This window comes from Sarcophilus harrisii, chromosome 1 (genome assembly GCF_902635505.1).
Source record: "Sarcophilus harrisii chromosome 1, mSarHar1.11, whole genome shotgun sequence".
Classification (NCBI taxonomy): domain Eukaryota; kingdom Metazoa; phylum Chordata; class Mammalia; order Dasyuromorphia; family Dasyuridae; genus Sarcophilus; species Sarcophilus harrisii.
In genome coordinates, this window is record NC_045426.1 from 271,831,472 (window position 1) to 271,850,743 (window position 19,272).

The window sequence follows — 19,272 nt, forward strand, 5'->3', positions numbered from 1 at the left end:
TCTGCCACAAGAAGCATCATTTTAATGATCCTGACAGTTTCTATAGAGGGCATGTGCTCCCTGGTGGGTCAAAAAAAGGTGTTAATAAGGCCAAAGGCTTTCTGAATTTCTTCAAAGCTGTGTTAAAACACCTCTTACGTGTTGTTTTCTTTTTCATCTTTCCATTAGACTTGAGCCTATTAGTGCAGCAGCCAGTAAGGAATATTCCCTGGAGAAAAACATGGATAAGATGAAATCCGAGTGGATCAGCATGCTTTTTAACTTTTCGAAATACAGGGACACGGTGAGCTAGTCAGACATTCTGACCTTGATCTTTTTATACAGATGTTGGGGGAGGCAGTTGAGGGAAAGGGAACTAACCCACAATCACTTCATAACTAAGATTTGAACATTAATGTGCATATTATTTCATATTCTGACTATCAGGAGGTGAGTTGCTAAAACCTGAAGGTTTGTAGAAAAAAACTATTAAACTTATTGAATATAGGATGTGAATTCTTAAGGTCTATAGAAAAAGAACAAGAAATTTACTGGATAGTAAGAAGGAGCATAGTATAATCAATAAGTATTTATCGAGTACCTATCTACTATATCTCAGGTTCTAGGATTACAAAAGACAAAACTGAAAAAAAAAAAACCTATACTGAAAGACCTCACATTTCGTCAGGAGAGCTATCAAGGGAGATTACATGCACATATAGCAAAAAGACCTCTAGATGAATAGTCAGTGGACCTAAGTTTTAATAATGGCTCTGCTACTTGATAATTATATGACCTTAGACAAATCACTTATCTATAAAATGAGTGGTTTGACTAGATTTTTTTCCTAGTCCAGCTCTATTCTATAGCTAGACTGACATATCTAAAATCTTTGTTCCCTTGATACTTAAATCTATCCAGGAAGCATCTCATAACATTTATAAATAACTTAGCATAGAGGTAGGCACTAATTAAATAAATGTTAGTTATCATCATTATCATCACCATCATCATCATCATCATCATCATCATTATGTCCTTTAAAGGTAAATATGCTATATTCTGGACATTCTGGGTCATAACTAGTTTGTGGCAGATGAGGACTGGTCATCTATCACCCTGGGCACCCAAGATTCATATATTCATGTTTGTATGGACAGGTGTAATGCCGCAGAAACTGAGCAAGATAGAAATTAGAGAGTACTTAATAATTTATTAAGTGGAGAGATATACTGGGATCAAATGGATCCATGTTTTGGTCCCAGGGCTGAATGAGACTATGGTCTCCAAGAATCCAGCAGCGAATGTCAGATACAAGGTTCTTTTATAGGATAACAAGAACAATGACATAATGGGGGAGGTACCTGGATGGGGGTGACCTAATGGGGGGAGGCCCCTAGGATGACATAATGGGAGGTACTGGAGAGGCTCCTGATATTCTAATGATGTCTAAAATGGATAAAGACCTTTATCCCATCAAACATTAAGAGGGAATGATTATAGCCTAAAGTTTAAGATATAGGACCTTTATCCTAACATTAAGAAGGAATGGTTATAACTTGAGGCAGAGTAACTGAATAGGATAATTAGGGAAACTGGGTCAGGACATTAAAAGGGAACTGTGGCACAACACAGGCACACATGTAATTGACCCCTGAACTTCCCACCCTTACTAAGGCAAAGTTATAGTGGAGTGATAAGAAAGATGAAGATGGAGAATTCTCATTTTCCCTTCAAAAATAACCCCCAAATGGCATAGTTAGGATATAATTTTTAAACTTTAAAAATGCCCTTAATGTTCATTTTTAACTTTATTGGTAGAATAGAAGCTTTTTGAAGTTAATGTCATTTTTTTTTTTGATCTATATCTTCCTAATGCATATCCAGAGTACTCAGTATTCAGCAAATGCTAAATAAATGTTTGTGGAATTTAATTGAGTTGATTTTTACCAGTATTGAGAGGAAAGGAGGGTGGGGAGAATACTTGATTTTTCATGACTTTCCACTGAACTAAGGATGTTCCTGTGTATATACATATTCATCTTTTAAAACTCACATTTGTTGAGCACTAGAACAGAAGATTAATGATAGTGATAATCCCTTATATTTTTATAGCACTTGTATTTTTTTAAGTGCTTTCAAATGCATTATGTCATTGGATTAGCTGTGACCTCTGTGCACATATTTATGCCATGATAGCCAGGGTGGGGGTGGAAAAATTAATCACTTAAAATCTATTTTCAAGGAGAATAAAAATTCCATTATACCTGGACATACTGATTATATGTGACAGAAATAGCTTCCTATCTCACTGACACAGAAAGAACATCAGAGGACTTCTTATCAGCTAGATAGTACTGTGGATAAAGCATTAGGTTCAGTTAGGAAGATCTGAGTTCAAATTCTACTTTGAATGCTTCCTAGCTGTATTACCTCAGGCAAGTAATTTAATTTCTCTCTGCCTCAGTTTCCCCATCTGTAAAATAGAATAATAATTGTGTCTACCTTGCTGTGTTTTTGCGAACAAATGAGATAATAATTATAAAGTGCTAAGCATAGTGAGTAGCCTATAGTAAGTACTATGTAAATGTTAGCTATTATTATAGTTACAAAAATTTTCAGTTCTTCCTAGTCACTGCATGAAAAAGCCAGTGCAGATTACAGAGAGCCAGGCACACTACAATTTATTTATCCACTCAAGAGTGTTATTTACCCCAGCAGGAAATGATAGACAAGTGTATCTCATAATTTTATAGATGGCATATATAGTCTTTACACCTGAAATACCTGACTCAAGAGAATTTTGAGTAAGGCCAGATAGGACATCTAAGTAGAGAAAAGGTAAATTTTTGTTTTTTTTGTTGTTTTTATAATAATAGCTTTTTATTTTTCAAAATATATGCAAAAATAGTTTCCAACATTCACCCGAAAAGGTACGTTGTTAGCAAAACAAAACAAAACAAAAAGCATGCTTAAACTTTTATAAATTCTTTAGCATAAAACCATTTACACTAGGAAAAAGAAAACTATCTTCTTTATCAGGTAATTGTTTTCATTTGTTAATTTCCTATTCTGTTTGCATGAATGGGTGTGTGCTAGCATATGTCTTATTAGATAGGATTAAGAAAGCTGAATGAATTCCTCAGAACTATTCAAAATCCTATGCATTTTCTTGTGAAACCTTAAAGGGGAAGGAAAATACAAAAGGAAACATCCAGTAATTTATACAATAATAGCAAATTTGGCACAAAATAGAGTTGATGTTTTCCCTAAAATCCAATTTTGACATTATTATTGTTATTGTTAGTAATATTAATGACTTATATTAAGCATTTTTGTCCTTACAATATTTTAACTAAAAGGGCGGGGGCGTCTCTGTATTTGCAGGACATAAGTATTCTGTGTTCAATTGATGACATTCAACTATTACTTGATGATCATGTGATAAAGACTCAGACCATGTGTGGGTCACCTTTCATCAAACCAATAGAAACTGAAGCTCGGGTAAGAGGATGGATATGTTTTTAATCCTTTTAAAGTGATGTGTTCTTCTTTCAAGGTACAAAACTCCCATAGATCCAGCTGTTTTAATTGAACTACCAAACTGCTCCCTATCTTTTCCAAGAATTATGATTTCCTGTGAAAAGGAGTCAGTAAGATAACCAATCATTGTGGAAGAAATAATTTCCTTTTTGAGTTGATATAGTCGTTGCTGCTATTGAAATAATCTACAACATAGAATTATAGAGGTAAAAACCTAGGTTCTGAAGCCTGAATCTAGGTTTTATTATGCTTAAGCATAGATTCAGGCTTCAGAAAATTAAACCTGAATAAAGATTAGGATTTTTAAAGACTCTTTTTACAGACAAAATTATGGTAGAGAGATAATTCTTTTACATGTTGTAGAGAGATAATTCTTTTACATGTTGTAATCTTGTAATTTTTTTAGACTATAAAAATTAAAAAAAAATATTCATAATTCCATGCTTCCTTTAACATCATAAAATTTGAAAAAATAGTTAAACAGAATCATAATCTCATACATTCCCTAAGGAAAGAAATCCAATTAAAAAAGACTTTATAGGTAAACCAAATAAAGTTCCAGATTAAACATGAGTTTGCAAAATTCTACACCACCAGACATATTTTTAAAACGTTACAACAGACTAATTGAAAGAAAAAAAGAATTTACATGTCACAAAGACTTGGGAGTTGGAAAATTTTTTTCCAATAATAAAATCTTTTTGGGGAAGCTTTAAAGATGCTTTATCTTCTTTTTTCTCTCATTTGGTTCTTTATCTCTGGAATGTCAAAAATCTTTTATTAAAATGAAATCATGGTAAGGTTAATATGAAAATAGTATTTCAGTTCATCAAAAGTTCCAGGAAGAATGATCCTGAGCCCCGAATAATAAAAATTAATAAAATGAAATAAAAAAATTAATTCGTGTCAGTGACAGGACTTAATAGTTATTATCTACTAGGCATTATACTAAGCTAGTAATGATGGTCCAAGACCTCCCCAAAACTATTAGAGACTATATTTCCATTCTCTTTTTTCTTTCCCCAATGCCAGGGCATAAAGTACATAGAAGAGAATGGGGTTTAATAGGTGTTAGTGTAAAAATAAAAATAAAAATTTAGTTGACTGACATGTGGTCAGCAGCTCTCTCCTTTCTGGAGTAAATACCTACATACATACACACATACATATACACACTTTTTTTTTTTGAAATGGGCAGGTCATCCCATCCTGATCAATATCTCTTCTTGTCTTAGTAGGAGGAAACTTCAAATTAATAATAAATAGGAAGTCGTATGGTATAAATGGAGTAGTGAAGAATGAAGAAGACCTGACTTTGTCTTGCCTCTGATACCTAACTCTGCAATTCTGGTTAAGCTTAATTAAGAGCCTGGTGTCTCCAGGCTAGCATCAATTGTAGAACAACTGTAGATCTGTATTTAAAGATGAAAATCACAATGTTGCACAACTTCCCTTCTTCTTCCCCCCCCCCCCCCCACTTCCCCCAATGAGTATCAATAGTTTAGTTTACCTAGTGCTTAATGTTTGCAAAGCATTTTGCACTGTGCCACAACTAGGTGGCACAATGGAGAGAGCATCAGGTCAGGATGACTCCTCTTCCTGAGTTCAAATTTGGCTTTGAATACGTGCTAGCTGTGTGACTCTGGGCAAGTCACTTAACTCCATTTGCCTCAGTTTCCTCATCTGTAAAATGAGCTAAAAAATGAAATAACATCTCTCTAGTATATCTGCAAGAAAATCCCAAATGGAATTATGAAGAGTTGGACATTATTGAACAACAAAATTACACAGATTATTTCATTTGATCCTACCTTTGGTCTTAGAGTCTTGAGGTTCAAAGTTCAAATTCTGCCTTTGACTCATACTAGTTTGGTGACTGTGTCAGAGTCATTTAAACTAACAAGACTTTGAGAAACTCTTTTAAATATAAATTATAGATGAATTGCTATTCAGCACAGAGTGCTATATGCACAAGTCATATTATTTGGGACTTGGAAGAGACCTCTGGACTTTTCAAATCCAACCTATACAGAAAGAAATCTCTACAAGAAAATTTTCCTGACCTTGAATTTAAATTTTTCTCTTAGCAACTCTAATCCATTTCTGTCTATGTCTCTGTCTCTGGAGCCAAACAGAACAAAACAAGTTTAAACTTTCCTCCTCCAGATAACCAGATAACCTCCTCCAGATAATCCTTCAAATATTTGAAGACATCTGTCACACCCCATTTCCCTATTATCATCTCTCCCATCTCACCCACCCCCAGTTTTCTCATCTTTGGGCTAGATATCCTTAGTTCATCTAATTAATTACCATAGAGCATAAACTTGAAGGCTTTAGACTTCTGGGTTTCCCTTTTTTTGCACATTTTCCAGATTATCAATGTTCTCCAAAGCTCTGGTCCCCAGAAGTGAATATGAAAGAAGGAGTTTTATGAGGGCAGGGCTCAGTGGAACTCTCACTTCCTTATTCTTGGAAGTTATGCTGTTTTTAATACTGCCTAAAATTTTTTGGTTGCCACATCATACTGCTGACTCACATGGATCTTGAAGTATATGAAAACTCCCAGATATTTACACAAGCAATTGCTATCTAGCCATTGCCTCTCTTATCTTGACATTAAAGAGTTGATTTTGTGTGCCCAAGACAGTTTACATCTAACCCCACTAAATTTCATTTCATTGGATTCAGACTGTCAAGATTTTTTTGGATTCTAACTTCATTGTCTAAGTTCCCAGCTTAGTGTCATCTACAAATATGATGAACATGCTATTATATGCCTTTATCTGAGCCATTGACAAAAATATTGAGCAGAACAGGGCCAAGTACAGACCTCTAGGATACTCCACTGAGACTTCCTGCCACATTAATATAAAACCCTTAACAACAACTCTTAGAATTCATTCATCCTGTATATGTTTAACCTGTAGTGGATTGTTTGTTGTCTTGGGAAGGGAAGAGAGGAGAGAGAAAGAGAAAAATTTGGAACACAAGTTTTTGCAAAAGTAAATGTTGAAAATTATCTTTGCATATATTTGGAAAAGTAAAATACTATACTTTTTTTTAAATTTTAAAAAGTAAAAAAAAAAAAAAAGAATCATTCATCCAAACAGATCTGAATCCATATAAATGTATTATCATCCAGTTCATATCTTTCCATTTTCTCCAAAAGAATAGTATTAGACACTTTAAAAGACTTGCTAAAATCTAGAATAAACTATATCTACAATCTATCCTTCATTACCTAGTTTACTAATCCTGCAAAAAAAAGGAAATAAAATTGGTCTGCCATGACTTATTATTGATGAAGCTGTGCTGACTTTTTGTAATCCCTGTTTCCTTTTTTAATCATTTGTCAATCATCTTTTTCTGGATCTGTTTCGAAATTTTTCCTGCCATCAGTCAAATCTATAGTTTAAAGTTGAATTGCTGAGAATCAAGACATTTGCCCTCTTCCAATCTTGATTTCTTTCCTATTTTCTATGATCTTTATAATATCATTGATAGAGGCTCAGTGGGTCATATCTGTCAGTTCTTTCAATGCCCAAGGATGTGGCTTATATGGGCTAGGCTATTTATCAATGCCAACCAGTAGATTTCATTCTATCTCCTTTCTTATCTAGAATATCAACTCCCTGTTGAGTCATTGCTCTTTCTTGTTGGTAGCAAAAAAGAAGCAAAATTAGAAATGAGCAACTCTGCCTTCTCTCTGTTGCCAGTTATCATTCCATGCACCCTAGAGCAGAGGTCCTATCTCTTCCTTGCTCTTCCCTTTTTCCTGAAAGAATTTTTAAAAAACCTTTTTTTTGGTGGCCTTAGATGCCAAAACAGCCTTACCTCATTCCCTGTATTAGTACACTGACATTTTAAAGAACTGTGCCACACTATTATATTTATCCTTAATTATATGAATAGCTTCTATAAATTAAAAAAAAAATCTAAATTGGTTGATAATTTTTCTGTCCATTGTTTGCATGCTGTTTCCTCCATTAGACTTGCAAGCTCTTTGAAGACAGGGATTGAGGGAGGAGGGTAAAGAGGGATGACTGCCTACCTGTGTCTGCCAAACTTCAATAAGCAATAAGTTGGAATGAAACAGTAATGACCCTTGTTTGTTTCTTTTTTATAAGCAAATTGCACTGTTCAGGACAAGCTTGTTTTTTCTGTTCCATTTGATTTTTTTGTATGTTTATGTTCCCACAAAAAATACCAGAAATAGCATTAAAACCACACCTACACAGACATTTTAATCAAGGCAATTTATTTCCACAGGGAATACTGAGTAAATATAATTTGATATGCTATGGCAGAATTGGAGACCAGACGATAAATCTTATACCATAGTAGCACAGTCCTATTGAAGTAATGGAAAGAGGGATGTTGTGGAAAGATTGCTGGATTTAGATGAAATATTGTTGTTACTATTGGTTCAGAGCAAACCTATCTGTCTAGGGGACTCCTAGTATGAAAAACCTCTTTACAGTTAAATCTCTAAAATACTTCTGTAATTTAACAATCTTACAGGCATTTTCCTGGGGGCACTAAAAAGTTGTGACCTGAATAGACCCATGCAGAAGAACAACACAACCCCAAGTCTCCTCAACCCTAAAACCTGCCTTCTATCTATTTGTGCCATGTTTTTTCCCCCCCCACAAGTTCATATTATCAGTACAAGTGTGTTCTTGGAAAGCTCATCCAAGTTGCAAGATCTCCATGATCTGTTCTAAAATTATTCTATTTTACTAAAATATATCCTTCAAAATTTAGAATGGGGAAGGGCAAAGACCCCTTAAAAAGTCTAGTACAAAATCTAAGCCTTGATAGAGGATTATATAATAAGCATTTCAAGGCAAATTAAAATTTTAATGAGCTTGAACTTCCAAAGTCAGGAGAAGTTAATCTGGGTTCAAATCTAAGTTCTGTCATTTAATGCCTATGTGGTCTTAGATGAATTGCTTATAGTGAATTACTTCAGCTCCCTCATCTGAGAGGCACTATAATGTAGTAGAAGGAGTGAAGATCTGAAGTTAGGAGAAACTTACATTCACATCCTGGTTCTTTCTTTTGCTTGTTATGTAACTTTAGGGAAGTCACTGAATTTGTTTCCTTTTCTGTGAAATGTAGTTAATAATACCTAGAAACTTGCTTGTGATTAGGAAAAAAGTACTTTACAAATCTCTAAGTGTTAGAAATGCAAACTGTTAATTATCATCTATAATATCATTTTAAAAACTTATTTCCACTAGCCACCCCTTTTTGCCTGAGAAATTTTTACACAACTCTGGGTATATAGGTACAGAACTCAAACATGTACTAATAATCATCATTTCACCACCCCCACATTCAGTTATGCAATCCCATAATAGGATAGTGACCCCACATTTTAAAAAGATTTGATCCATAAAATGAAAGGGTAGGACCAGATAATCTCTGAAGTCCCTTCCAGTTTCATGAAATTCCTAAAAAGATAGGCAATTCATGGAACTACTTACTAGATGGTGCAGCAGATAGATCACTGGCCTTGGAGTCAGGAGAACCTGAATTCAAATCTGACCTAAGGCACTTATTGGTTGTATGATCTTAGGCAAGTCACTTAACCCCAGCTGCTTCACCAAAAAAAAAAAAAAAAAAAGAAAGAAAGAAATTCATGTTTCTGAATGCTTACTCTGTGTGTGTGTGTGTGTTTTAATATGTCTCCTGGTATAGTATCATATCTGGATATGGTAATTAATTGCTGGACACTTGTTTGATCTGAGCCTGGGTCCATGACTCAGAATGACTATTGTTGTATTTACAGAAATGGGAAGAGAAGCTGGTCCAAATGCAGAATATTTTAGAGGCCTGGTTGAAATGCCAGGTCACATGGTTGTACCTAGAGCCTATCTTCAGTTCTGAAGACATCATAGCACAAATGCCAGAAGAGGGAAAGAAATTTGGAATTGTCGATAGTTATTGGAAGGGCATTATGAGCCAAGCGGTAAGCCCTTGTCCCCTCATCATGTTTGTTAAAAACAATTTGTCCATGAAAAATTGTTGGTTGATTGACTTTCTATAAATCCAGTTTTATACAAGTATTAGAGAAGTTTGCAAAAGAAAAATTTGGGCAAAAATTATGTGATAAACCCTTTTGCAATGTGAATAACTTTTCTTCCCTACATTCACTGCACTCAATCAATGTTTTTATCAAGTACAGATATTCTTAAAAATTAGACTTTCTTAAGTTGGATGTGCATTTGGTATGACATTAGCCCTGAGGCAGTTTATTGCCCAGTTTGCTTCAAGATAAATTATCTGGGAAGTTATATTCTGCTCACCTCCTCTATTTAACAATTGGAATAAATTCCCTGGGTAACAAGCCATTAGGATCCAGATCAATACTTTCTGGCCAGCTTTGGAAACTAAAGATAGCGAATAGTTATAGTAATTCTAATGTTTGTATGGGAGGTCATACATATATTTTCCCTCTCAATCTTCCCTTTTGGACCCTTCTCTCTAGGTGAAAGATGCCAGAGTGCTTGTAGCAACAGATCAGCCACAGATGTTAGAAAAACTCAGAGAAGCCAATATTCTGTTGGAAGACATCCAGAAGGGACTGAATGAATATTTGGAGAAGAAAAGACTGTTTTTCCCCAGGTATACCATGCTGTCCAACTTATATGAATCCAGTGCTCCAATTCTCTCTTAACAGAGAGATCAATTCCTTTGAACAATGATTTCCAGAAGAGAAGAGGATTCATACTGCAACATTCATACTCATTCTCAGTTCCCCTTGTAGTTCATATAACATATACTTGTGAATATGTTGCCATGTGCTCTGAAACTTAGTGTCTTAAGGGTTTGCTTAGGGCACTTTCCCAGGGTCATACCCCAGGCATATATCTAAGGTAAGAATTTGAACTCAGGTCTTTCTGATTCTGCATCAGGCTTTCTATCCACTATTCTTCTCTAATTATTACTATAATGACATTACACCTAATAATTCAATACATAATTTAGAAGTTGGGGATGTAAAACTATGATAACTTTCCTCATCTTTACATGGAATTGGAAAAATTGATCCCTTAGTGATCATTGCCATTGGACAACTCTTCTCCATGAGCAGCTTTGAGGCTCCATTATAGACTTTTGCAGAGTTTTGAAGATGAATCAGACAGTCTTGACTGTTTTATAAGATGATTAAGCACCTCTCTGTTCAAATGGATATTTAACTAGATTGTTTCTCAACTTTCTTCAGTTATTAGCATGTCCAAGAACTTGCTGAGATGTATCTTAGAAGAGCCCTTTCTCTTTCATCTTCCATACAATCATTTCTCAGTCCACAATAAGCATCCCAAACACATTACTCATGGGTGCCATTTTAGCCACATACACATTCAATCCCTATCTACAACTGGCAAAGAGAAGAAGTGAAGAAACCCAGTTTAACACTAAATACTGAAGATGCCTTTGTGAAGCTACTCCTTGTTTGGGGATAACCCCTGTGGAACTCCTGGTCTAGAAAGGAGATTTCATTTTCCATCTTTCTCTTTGCAACAGGTTCTTTTTCCTATCAAATGATGAGCTGCTAGAAATCTTGTCAGAAACAAAGGATCCCCTCCGAGTCCAGCCACATTTAAAGAAGTGCTTTGAGGGAATTGCAAGACTTGAATTTAATGATGAACTGGAAATTTTGGGCATGATCAGCTCAGAGAAGGAAGTGGTTCCTTTCAGTAGGAAAATCTACCCACTTCAAGCCAAGGTAACATTTACCCATTCTCCTTTCATCAGGCCTTAGGAGGAAGGAAAAGAGCTTATAAACAGTTATACTTTCATAATAACTTTGTCAAGAGCCACAGTTGAGGTATTAAACAGTAATTGATGAGGAACTAGTCAGCCAAAAAAAAAAAAAGTGTGTTTTTGTACTATTTGTGTTACATTTGTATATTATATAAATGTGCTATTTGTACATTTGTATAACATATACTCTAAATCAGCCATTTTGCTAAGCCCTTGGAATACAAAAAGAGGCAAAAGACAGTTCCTGCCCTCAAAGAACTTACTATTTAATGTAGGAGACAACAAAAAAATAAAAACAACTAGACTAAATACAGGATAAATAGGAAATAATAGAGGGAAGACACTAAAATTAAAAGGAATTGAGAAAGGCTTCCCTGGAAGATAGGATTTTAGCTGGGACTTGAAGGAAGCTAGGGAAACCAGGAGGCAGAGATGAGGAGGGAGAGCAGAGAGGCAGGGGAAGATAGCAACAGAAAATCCTGATCACCAAGGATTTTTATTTTATTTTTTTGTCTGTAATATAGGATGGAGGTAGGACAGACTCATGAAAGAACTAGGAAAGTTTAGGTCCTTGAGTATAAGACTGTTATAATTTTTTTCCCAAACCCTTTAGGTCAGATCCCAAATTTGAGAAAGGACTTTAAAAACTCTTTGTGATTTGAAAACCAAGTAACCAGTCCTATAATCTCAATTCTTCTACTCTCTCTGCCCCAATCTCTCTCTATTCTACAGACTATTGCACTGGCTCTGGGAAGGTAAAGGGGATGAAATAGACAAGGAGACACTCAAATTCCAGATTGATCCTAGATTGTCAAGGTTCAAAGTTTTGGTTCTTCAGTAGGACATCAACAGCTTAGATAGTTTTCTCTTTCCTTATCTCTAGTTTGCCTCTCTGGGGCACTAGACTAGGCAAGAAAGTAGAAAGTAGACAAAACCAGGTTCTGGGGACAATTGTATATTTTTGTATTAGTCAAATGGCAAAAATGACCCACCAAAAGCAAGAAACACCAGTTTTATATGGAAAAAAAGGAAGGAAGTGGTGGCTATAGGGTTTTGTCCTTATTTTCTCTCATTTCTTTTTTCATCAACTTTTCTAAAGTGGAATTCAAGGATTTGGGACTTCTTAAATGGTTCAGTGTTTTTGCATGCAAATAAGCCATATAATCCAGATAATTTGGAAGATGGCATTTGTCTTATCAAAAATTTTTACAAAATTAACAAAGACGCCCCAAAGGTTGTTATATTTTTTAATAGTTTTTCAGTTTATTGTAAAATAGTAAAGTTATGATGCACTAGTGAATGTTACTTGTCAAAGTTTTCTTGTTCCCCTACTAATAAATAAAGTGATCAAAGATACCTTTGATTCACAGATGATTCTTATAAAGATTTTTTTATAAAGGGGAAACTCAGCATCTGTCAATAGATGCTGGGATTTTTTTGATCACCTTTTTTTTGAGTATTAATAGAGTCTAACCTTTTTCTTTTCCAAACACCTTTTTTTTGTCTTTTTCCTACTGCAAACACCTTTTTGAAATGACTGACATAAAGATTTTATAGAGACAGAAGAGTAGGGATGTAGGTCAGTGGTCATTGATGTTTCCTCTGTCATTTTTGGGGGGTATCAGTAGGATCCAGCTTTCCCCATGCCTCTTATTATCTTACCCTTTTTCAGAAACTTTATATATTGCCCCTCAGTGCCTGTAGTACAAATTTCTTCTATATCTACTTGGTTCAATCCTGCTGCTTTTCTTGTCTTTATACTCTTTGGGTCATTTTTCCCCTACTCTATAAGCAGAACAGTGGAGTTAGGATCTAAGTATGATGGTTCCATTGCCCTTGATGGAGAAAACATTATAAAATATTTTGTCATAATGAATTTTGCAAATATTTTCCATTTTTATCCTGTTTGTGATCCTCCTTTCATTTTTTCCCTTAAATGCCCTTGAGATGACTTGTTAGGATATCTTGCCACACTTTCTTTAAACTGAATTCTCTTCTGTTTCTAAAGGTTATCATCCACTATTACTTTTTTAAAATAAGATTTTATATATAACTTTACATTCTAGTTCACTCTTTTTTTGGCAGCTACCTCTCTAAATCTGGCAAGTTAATAGAATGTTTGCTGATTAAGGAGCTTTCTGAGCTCTTTTGGTGTACTTATTTGTGGCAACTGATTTACATTAAACATTCTATTTGTTGCCGACATCATTTCTTTTGTCCATTAAAATTTTTTCAGTTACTTGTTTAAATAGTTAGTGTTTAAGTTGTTTTCATTGTATATGATATCTTTTTCTCAATGTTTTTCCTTTTTTTAAAATTGCTTTTTACCAATTCTGATCTTAGCTTCCATGACTTAATGGTCTATCTATACACAGATACCTGATTCATAAATAATCATTTATTACATAAACAAGTCTATCAATTCATCTCCTGTAACTCAGAAGAGACAACCCAGTGGGATGAGACACCCCTCCTTTTAAACACACACTACCACAGGAAGGATTTTTTCTGCTGCTAATTTTCTATAGGTCTTGGCCAATAATAATAATACCAATTAGTACCTCATTTTGGTCACAACAAGTCTGTAAGGCAATTTCAATTGCTATTATCTACATTTTACAGATGAGGAAACTGAGACTGAGATACTAAGTGAACTTACCTAGTGTCATGGAAGCAAAAATATTTGAGGCAGGGTCCAAAGTCAGGTTTTCCTGATTCTAGTCTATCACTCTCTTCCCTCCACTACCTGAATATCTTTCGTCCCAGAGATGGAAACATCTCTGGAATTTAGGTCTCATCTATACTGGAGGTAATAGACAATGTTTGTTCAGTAGTTTCAAGGGTTTTCTTCACCATTCTGGAATGGTTTGCCATTTCCTTCTCCAGCTCATTTCACAGATTAAAAAGCTTATCTGCATACAGGGTTAAGTTATTTACCCGGAGTCACATAACTAGTAAAGTATCTGAAGCTGGATTTGAACTCAGGAATTCCAGGCCTGGTGCTCTATCCATTGTTCTATCTAGCTGCCCCTAAACAATAATCTAGGCTTAAAAGCATCCATCTGTCACAAAAAATGAATATGTGTTGCTTGAATCAGTCTTATTTTTTCATTTTAGGATTACAGGGTTTAAAAAAAGGAAGAAAAAAAGAATTTGAAAGTAATAAGCAGCTTTAGTTTCGTGGAAGGAAAAAGCCAGTTTAATTTTAATATTTGATGTTCTGAAGTTGGGTTCATTTCCACTGTCTTTCCTGGAATCTTTGCTGACTCTGTGCTCAATTCCCATTTCTGTTTCTGTTTCTTCTCTTACAGGGCATGGTTGAAAAATGGCTTCTTCAAGTGGAACAGATGATGCTTACCAGTATCCGAGAAGTGCTTAAGAAAGGAATTGATGCTTATGCTGAGGTAGAGTCCATTCCAGAATTTGTATCCAGGCTGGTAGAGTTAAGCTTTTGGGGGGGGATCCATAGGAACTTCAAAGGTCATCAAGTACAACCCCCTCATTTTACAGCCAAGAAAGGGGAAGTCAAGTTAAGAAGTTAAGTAATTAACCCAAAGTCACCCAAGACAGGGTGGCAGAGCCAGGGTTCAAACCCACATTCTTTAAACTCCAAATACAGTGCTCTTTTCATCTCACATCACTGAAAATTAGAAAGGGCTCACAGTATTAATTCTGGTATTAATTCTATTTTTTCCTGCTTTGTCATGGGACACAGGACAGGTCATCCAATCTTTCTGTGCCTTGTTTTCCTTTCCCATGAGGACTGGGATTCATGGGAAGGTGAACCATGGGAAGTTGATAGTGAAATCTTTACTAGTATAAGCATTAAGGAAGGCAAAACTGACAGGCTTTTCATAAAAACAATCATTAGGATTGTTATGTCTCTCAGGCCACTTAAGTTTTAGTGAGGGGTTGGAATGAATACGGATTCTACTTTGGAAATTTCTTATTTTTTCATTGTTCTAGATCCAAATAGAACATTAAGATTATTAAGTTGTATTTTCTTGCCATCAGCTAAGCATCTGAGAAACTCTACCCACCTTAAGATAGTGAGGAGTTGATGGGTTATCCCTCCCAGGCATTTGCTTTGTGAAAAAGGAAACTAGAGGGCATGATGTATAACCCAAATAAATTAATCACTAATGGTAGAATTTCAGACATTTCAGTAGTGTTTGAGGGGGAGGAAAGTTTTTTTTTTTTTTTTTAAACAGCCTCTTATATACATTCTTCAGAGAGATCACACCCTTTTAGGGACCTTTTATATTTTTCTAGGAATAAGACTAATGTGGCTTGTGTTGTGTGAAAGGAAAAAAGATTAACTCTCTCTTCATAGATATGGAAGACATTCTAATAATCTTTACAATCCTATCTTATCATGTTTGATTCTTCCGCTTATTTTGTTTGGTTTTGGAGAAAGCACAAAGAGGAGGCAGCTTGATAGGAGAGTGATAGAGAGCTGGACTTTGAGTCCAGAAAGACCTGAATTCAAATCCTCTGTCTGACACTGATTTTGTGTGACTTTGGGCAAGACATTTCAGTTCTTCTAGTCTCATTTTCCTCATCTGTAAAACGAAGGAGTTGGCTTTAGTGACCTTTAAGAATTTCCCTCTATAGAACAGCTAAGTGGCACAGAGGATAGAGCACCAGCCCAGAAGTCAGGAGGACCTGAGTTCAGATCTGGTCTCAGACACTTAACATTTCCTGGCTGTGTGACTCTGGGCAAGTCACTGAAACCCAATTTCCTCGGGGGAAAAAAAATTCCCCTCCCGTTCTAAACTTATGTGATCTCTGTCATTTTTAATAGGTTCCTCGAAAGCAGTGGGTTCTGGAGTGGCCTGGACAAGTTGTAATTTGTGTTTCATCTGTTTACTGGACAAAGGAGGTGTCTGAGGCTATCGTAAGCAATACTTTACTGGTGAGCTCAGCACAAATCACTTCTGCCCTTCCAAGATTCACTTTGGTCCTTGTAGGACAATCTAAGCAGAATTCCCAGAGACCTGTTTTCTTGCAATCTTCTCTATTTCCCTAAAAAGTAGCTCTGAAAAACTCAGACTGATGTTCCTCTTCTCCCATCTTACATACCCCAATCCTTCTTCCAATTCCCTAATGCCAGTGTCAGCAATCAAACTCATTTGTAACCAGGACAGCTCTTCATGGAGTAATGGGAAGGAGAAGGGAGCTTCTCTAATTCGTTTTACTTCCCCTACCCAATATTCTCTTCAGCCTCGGATGAGTATGAGTACCACATTCATTTGTCCAGCTGACTAAAGCCACAGGGAAGTTGTTCTTGCTAATAGGCTCTAGAGCTGACTCCTAAAATTTTGTCTTTTCTCTTTGTCTCATATCTACTCTTGATCTGGCTGACTTAGCATGCAAGGATTATTTCAGTGAAGGTTCAAGTTCAAAACAATTGATCCTAGAACATAGAGTGTTAAAAATTGAAAGGGACTTTAGTAACCTTCTAGTTCAATGTTGGGGCTAGGTGATACAATGGACAGAACAATGAAGCTTGGAATCAGGATGATTCATCTTCATGAGTTCAAATCCAGCTTCAGACATCTACTATTTATGTGACTCTGGCCAAGTCCCTTACTCTGTGTTTCAGTTTCCTCATCAGTAAAATGAGCTGGAGAAGGGAAGGGCAAAGCACTCCAATATCTTTTTCTCATAATTTGGGCTTTTTGAGGCTGAGAGAAAGAAGCCAGGAAAATACAAGAAACAATAAATAGCTCATTTCATATGTGCTTCTCACAGGAATTTCTGGAAAAAAGTAACCTTCAAATTGCAGAGATTGTTGATCTGGTTCGGGGTAAATTAAGTGGTGGAGCTCGGCTGACCCTGGGAGCCCTCACAGTCATTGATGTCCATGGTAAGCATGGAGTTTTCTCACCTGCCTGGCCATCTCAACAGGAGAGATTCCTGCAGTCCACAGATCTGAAATCCCATGAGCCAAAAGAAGGCCAGCAGCCTGAGGAGTTTCTCCTCCAGAGAGAAGGAAGGCATCTACCAAATGAAATGAAAACAACAATCTGTTATCCGTGTGTATTTGTTTTGTGGTTATGTCTCTACCCTTTCTACCAGTTCCTTCCTCTACCCCAAAGGGTTCTGCCCATGGCATTATTAGAACCTGAATTGTTCCTAAGAGTAAGCTCTCTGATCCTGCTTTTCAAGGACAATTCAGGAAGGAAGACAATAGGCAAAAGCATTTATTAAGCACTATGTACCAGACATTGTGCTCAGTGCTGGGAATACAAAAAAAAGGCAAAAAAAATTTTTTTTTAAAATAGTTCATACTTTCATGAAACTCACATTCTATTGGGGAAGATGACATACAAATAATTATGTATATATAAGATACATATTGCATAAATGGAAGATATGAAGCAGGTGACTAGGAAAGAACAACTGCAGAAGGTAGGAATTCAGCTGAGTCTTGAAAACAGGAAAGCCAAGAGGCAGAGGTGAAGAGGGAGAGTATTTTAGTAATGTGGGATGGTCAAGGCAAAGGATGGGCTATGGAGATGGAATTTTGTGTTTGAAGGAGAGTAAAAAGAGAATTATCACTGAATCTCTAGAGTATATAGACAGGTAAGATGACCAGAAAGGTAGGAAGGAGCTAGATCATGAAGAGTTTTAAAAAACAAACAAGAAAATTTTATATTTGATCCTGGAGGACCATTGGGAGCCAATGTAGTTTATTGACTAGGAGAGTAACATAGTTAGTTGTGTACTTTAGGAGAAATTTTTCTGTGTTCACATACAATCAATATAAATTGTTCCCTCACACTTAATCATCTCTGATTTTGAAACAACTACTTCCTTCCCTCTTACATATACTTCCTTCAGATTTTATTTTTCCCTTTACAATATCTTCCTTCCCCTCCAAAGGTTATCCTTGGTGTTCATGTAAATCTCCTTTCACCTGTATAAAATGTTAATGATTTGAGGGAGAAAGGGTGAGTTGGATCCATCCAAAGGAATTAGCCTTCCTGTACCTCTTTAATGATGACCCTCAAAATGATTATAGACAAATATGGCCCCAGAGTCAGCTTTGAAACTTGTCCTGATCCAAGGCATATAGTAAAGGCTTGACAGTTCTTTTGCAAAATCTTCCTTATAAGCCAAAGAATTTGAATTTTTGGCACCACTACAGACATCCCATATCACTCTATGAGCATCCTAGAGAAGATTAATGACCAAAGGTCATGTAACTCTTTCCTGCCTCTCAGAAACAACCATTACTACCTGTGAAGGGAAAGAATAAATAGGATTTTTAGGGTTCCCAGATTAAAAAATAAGAGTGAACTCTGTGCCTAAGTCTCCATTATGATGAATGTCTTCAAATTTATTCATTGACTGAGAGTCTTAGAGGTTGTCCCAGTGTCATGGGATCGTAAGGGAGATAGGTTTAATGATTTTCTATGGAGAAAACAACAACAAAAAAAGGAAGATTGGAAGAAGGGGGGAAAGGTGTTGAAAGCTTAGTGACAAATTTTAATCACAATGTTTTTGTGGCCTGATTCCCTACTGGGCTCTGTAAAGTCTCTCTTACATATGTAAGGGAGTAGACCTTGAAAACATAGGATCTGGTCACCTCCCAACCTATTTCACTAGCTTTAAAAGCTGCAAATCATTAGATTTATTTATGAGGTACAGATTAGTCTTTTGAATGAATCAGAAAGGAAGCAGTAATGATGAAGAATAACAGACTGTACTTCAGGGTGAACTTTTAAAAAGTCAGTTCAATAAGTCCAGGAGACATCTCAGATTGGGGGTGAGTAGAAGACACCATGAAGCTGGAGAAAGGGAACCCATAAAAAGTAACTTAGAGCTGAAAGAACAAAAGTTTAAGGAAAGGGAAACAACATAAAGAAAGAAGCATGGTCTTTAGAAGTCAAGCTTCTTAGGTGATGGACCTGATGTTTGTGAGGATAAAAGCTATGTTGCTAGATCACCCTCTTTCCTATAACAAAC

At 35.9% G+C, this 19,272-nt stretch overlaps 1 protein-coding gene across 3 annotated transcripts in view; it reads left to right on the forward strand.

Moving 5' to 3' along the window:
• The window catches only part of DNAH3 (dynein axonemal heavy chain 3), a 196,481-nt gene that overhangs the window by 95,618 nt on the left and 81,591 nt on the right, over window positions 1-19,272 (forward strand). For all 3 annotated transcript variants that reach the window (XM_031942286.1, XM_031942295.1, XM_031942288.1), the window contains 8 exons: window positions 169-283; window positions 3,367-3,483; window positions 9,320-9,499; window positions 10,019-10,155; window positions 11,059-11,260; window positions 14,610-14,702; window positions 16,103-16,213; window positions 17,053-17,167. In XM_031942286.1, coding sequence (XP_031798146.1) covers window positions 169-283; window positions 3,367-3,483; window positions 9,320-9,499; window positions 10,019-10,155; window positions 11,059-11,260; window positions 14,610-14,702; window positions 16,103-16,213; window positions 17,053-17,167 — 1,070 coding nt within the window. The remainder of the gene's footprint in view (window positions 1-168; window positions 284-3,366; window positions 3,484-9,319; window positions 9,500-10,018; window positions 10,156-11,058; window positions 11,261-14,609; window positions 14,703-16,102; window positions 16,214-17,052; window positions 17,168-19,272) is intronic.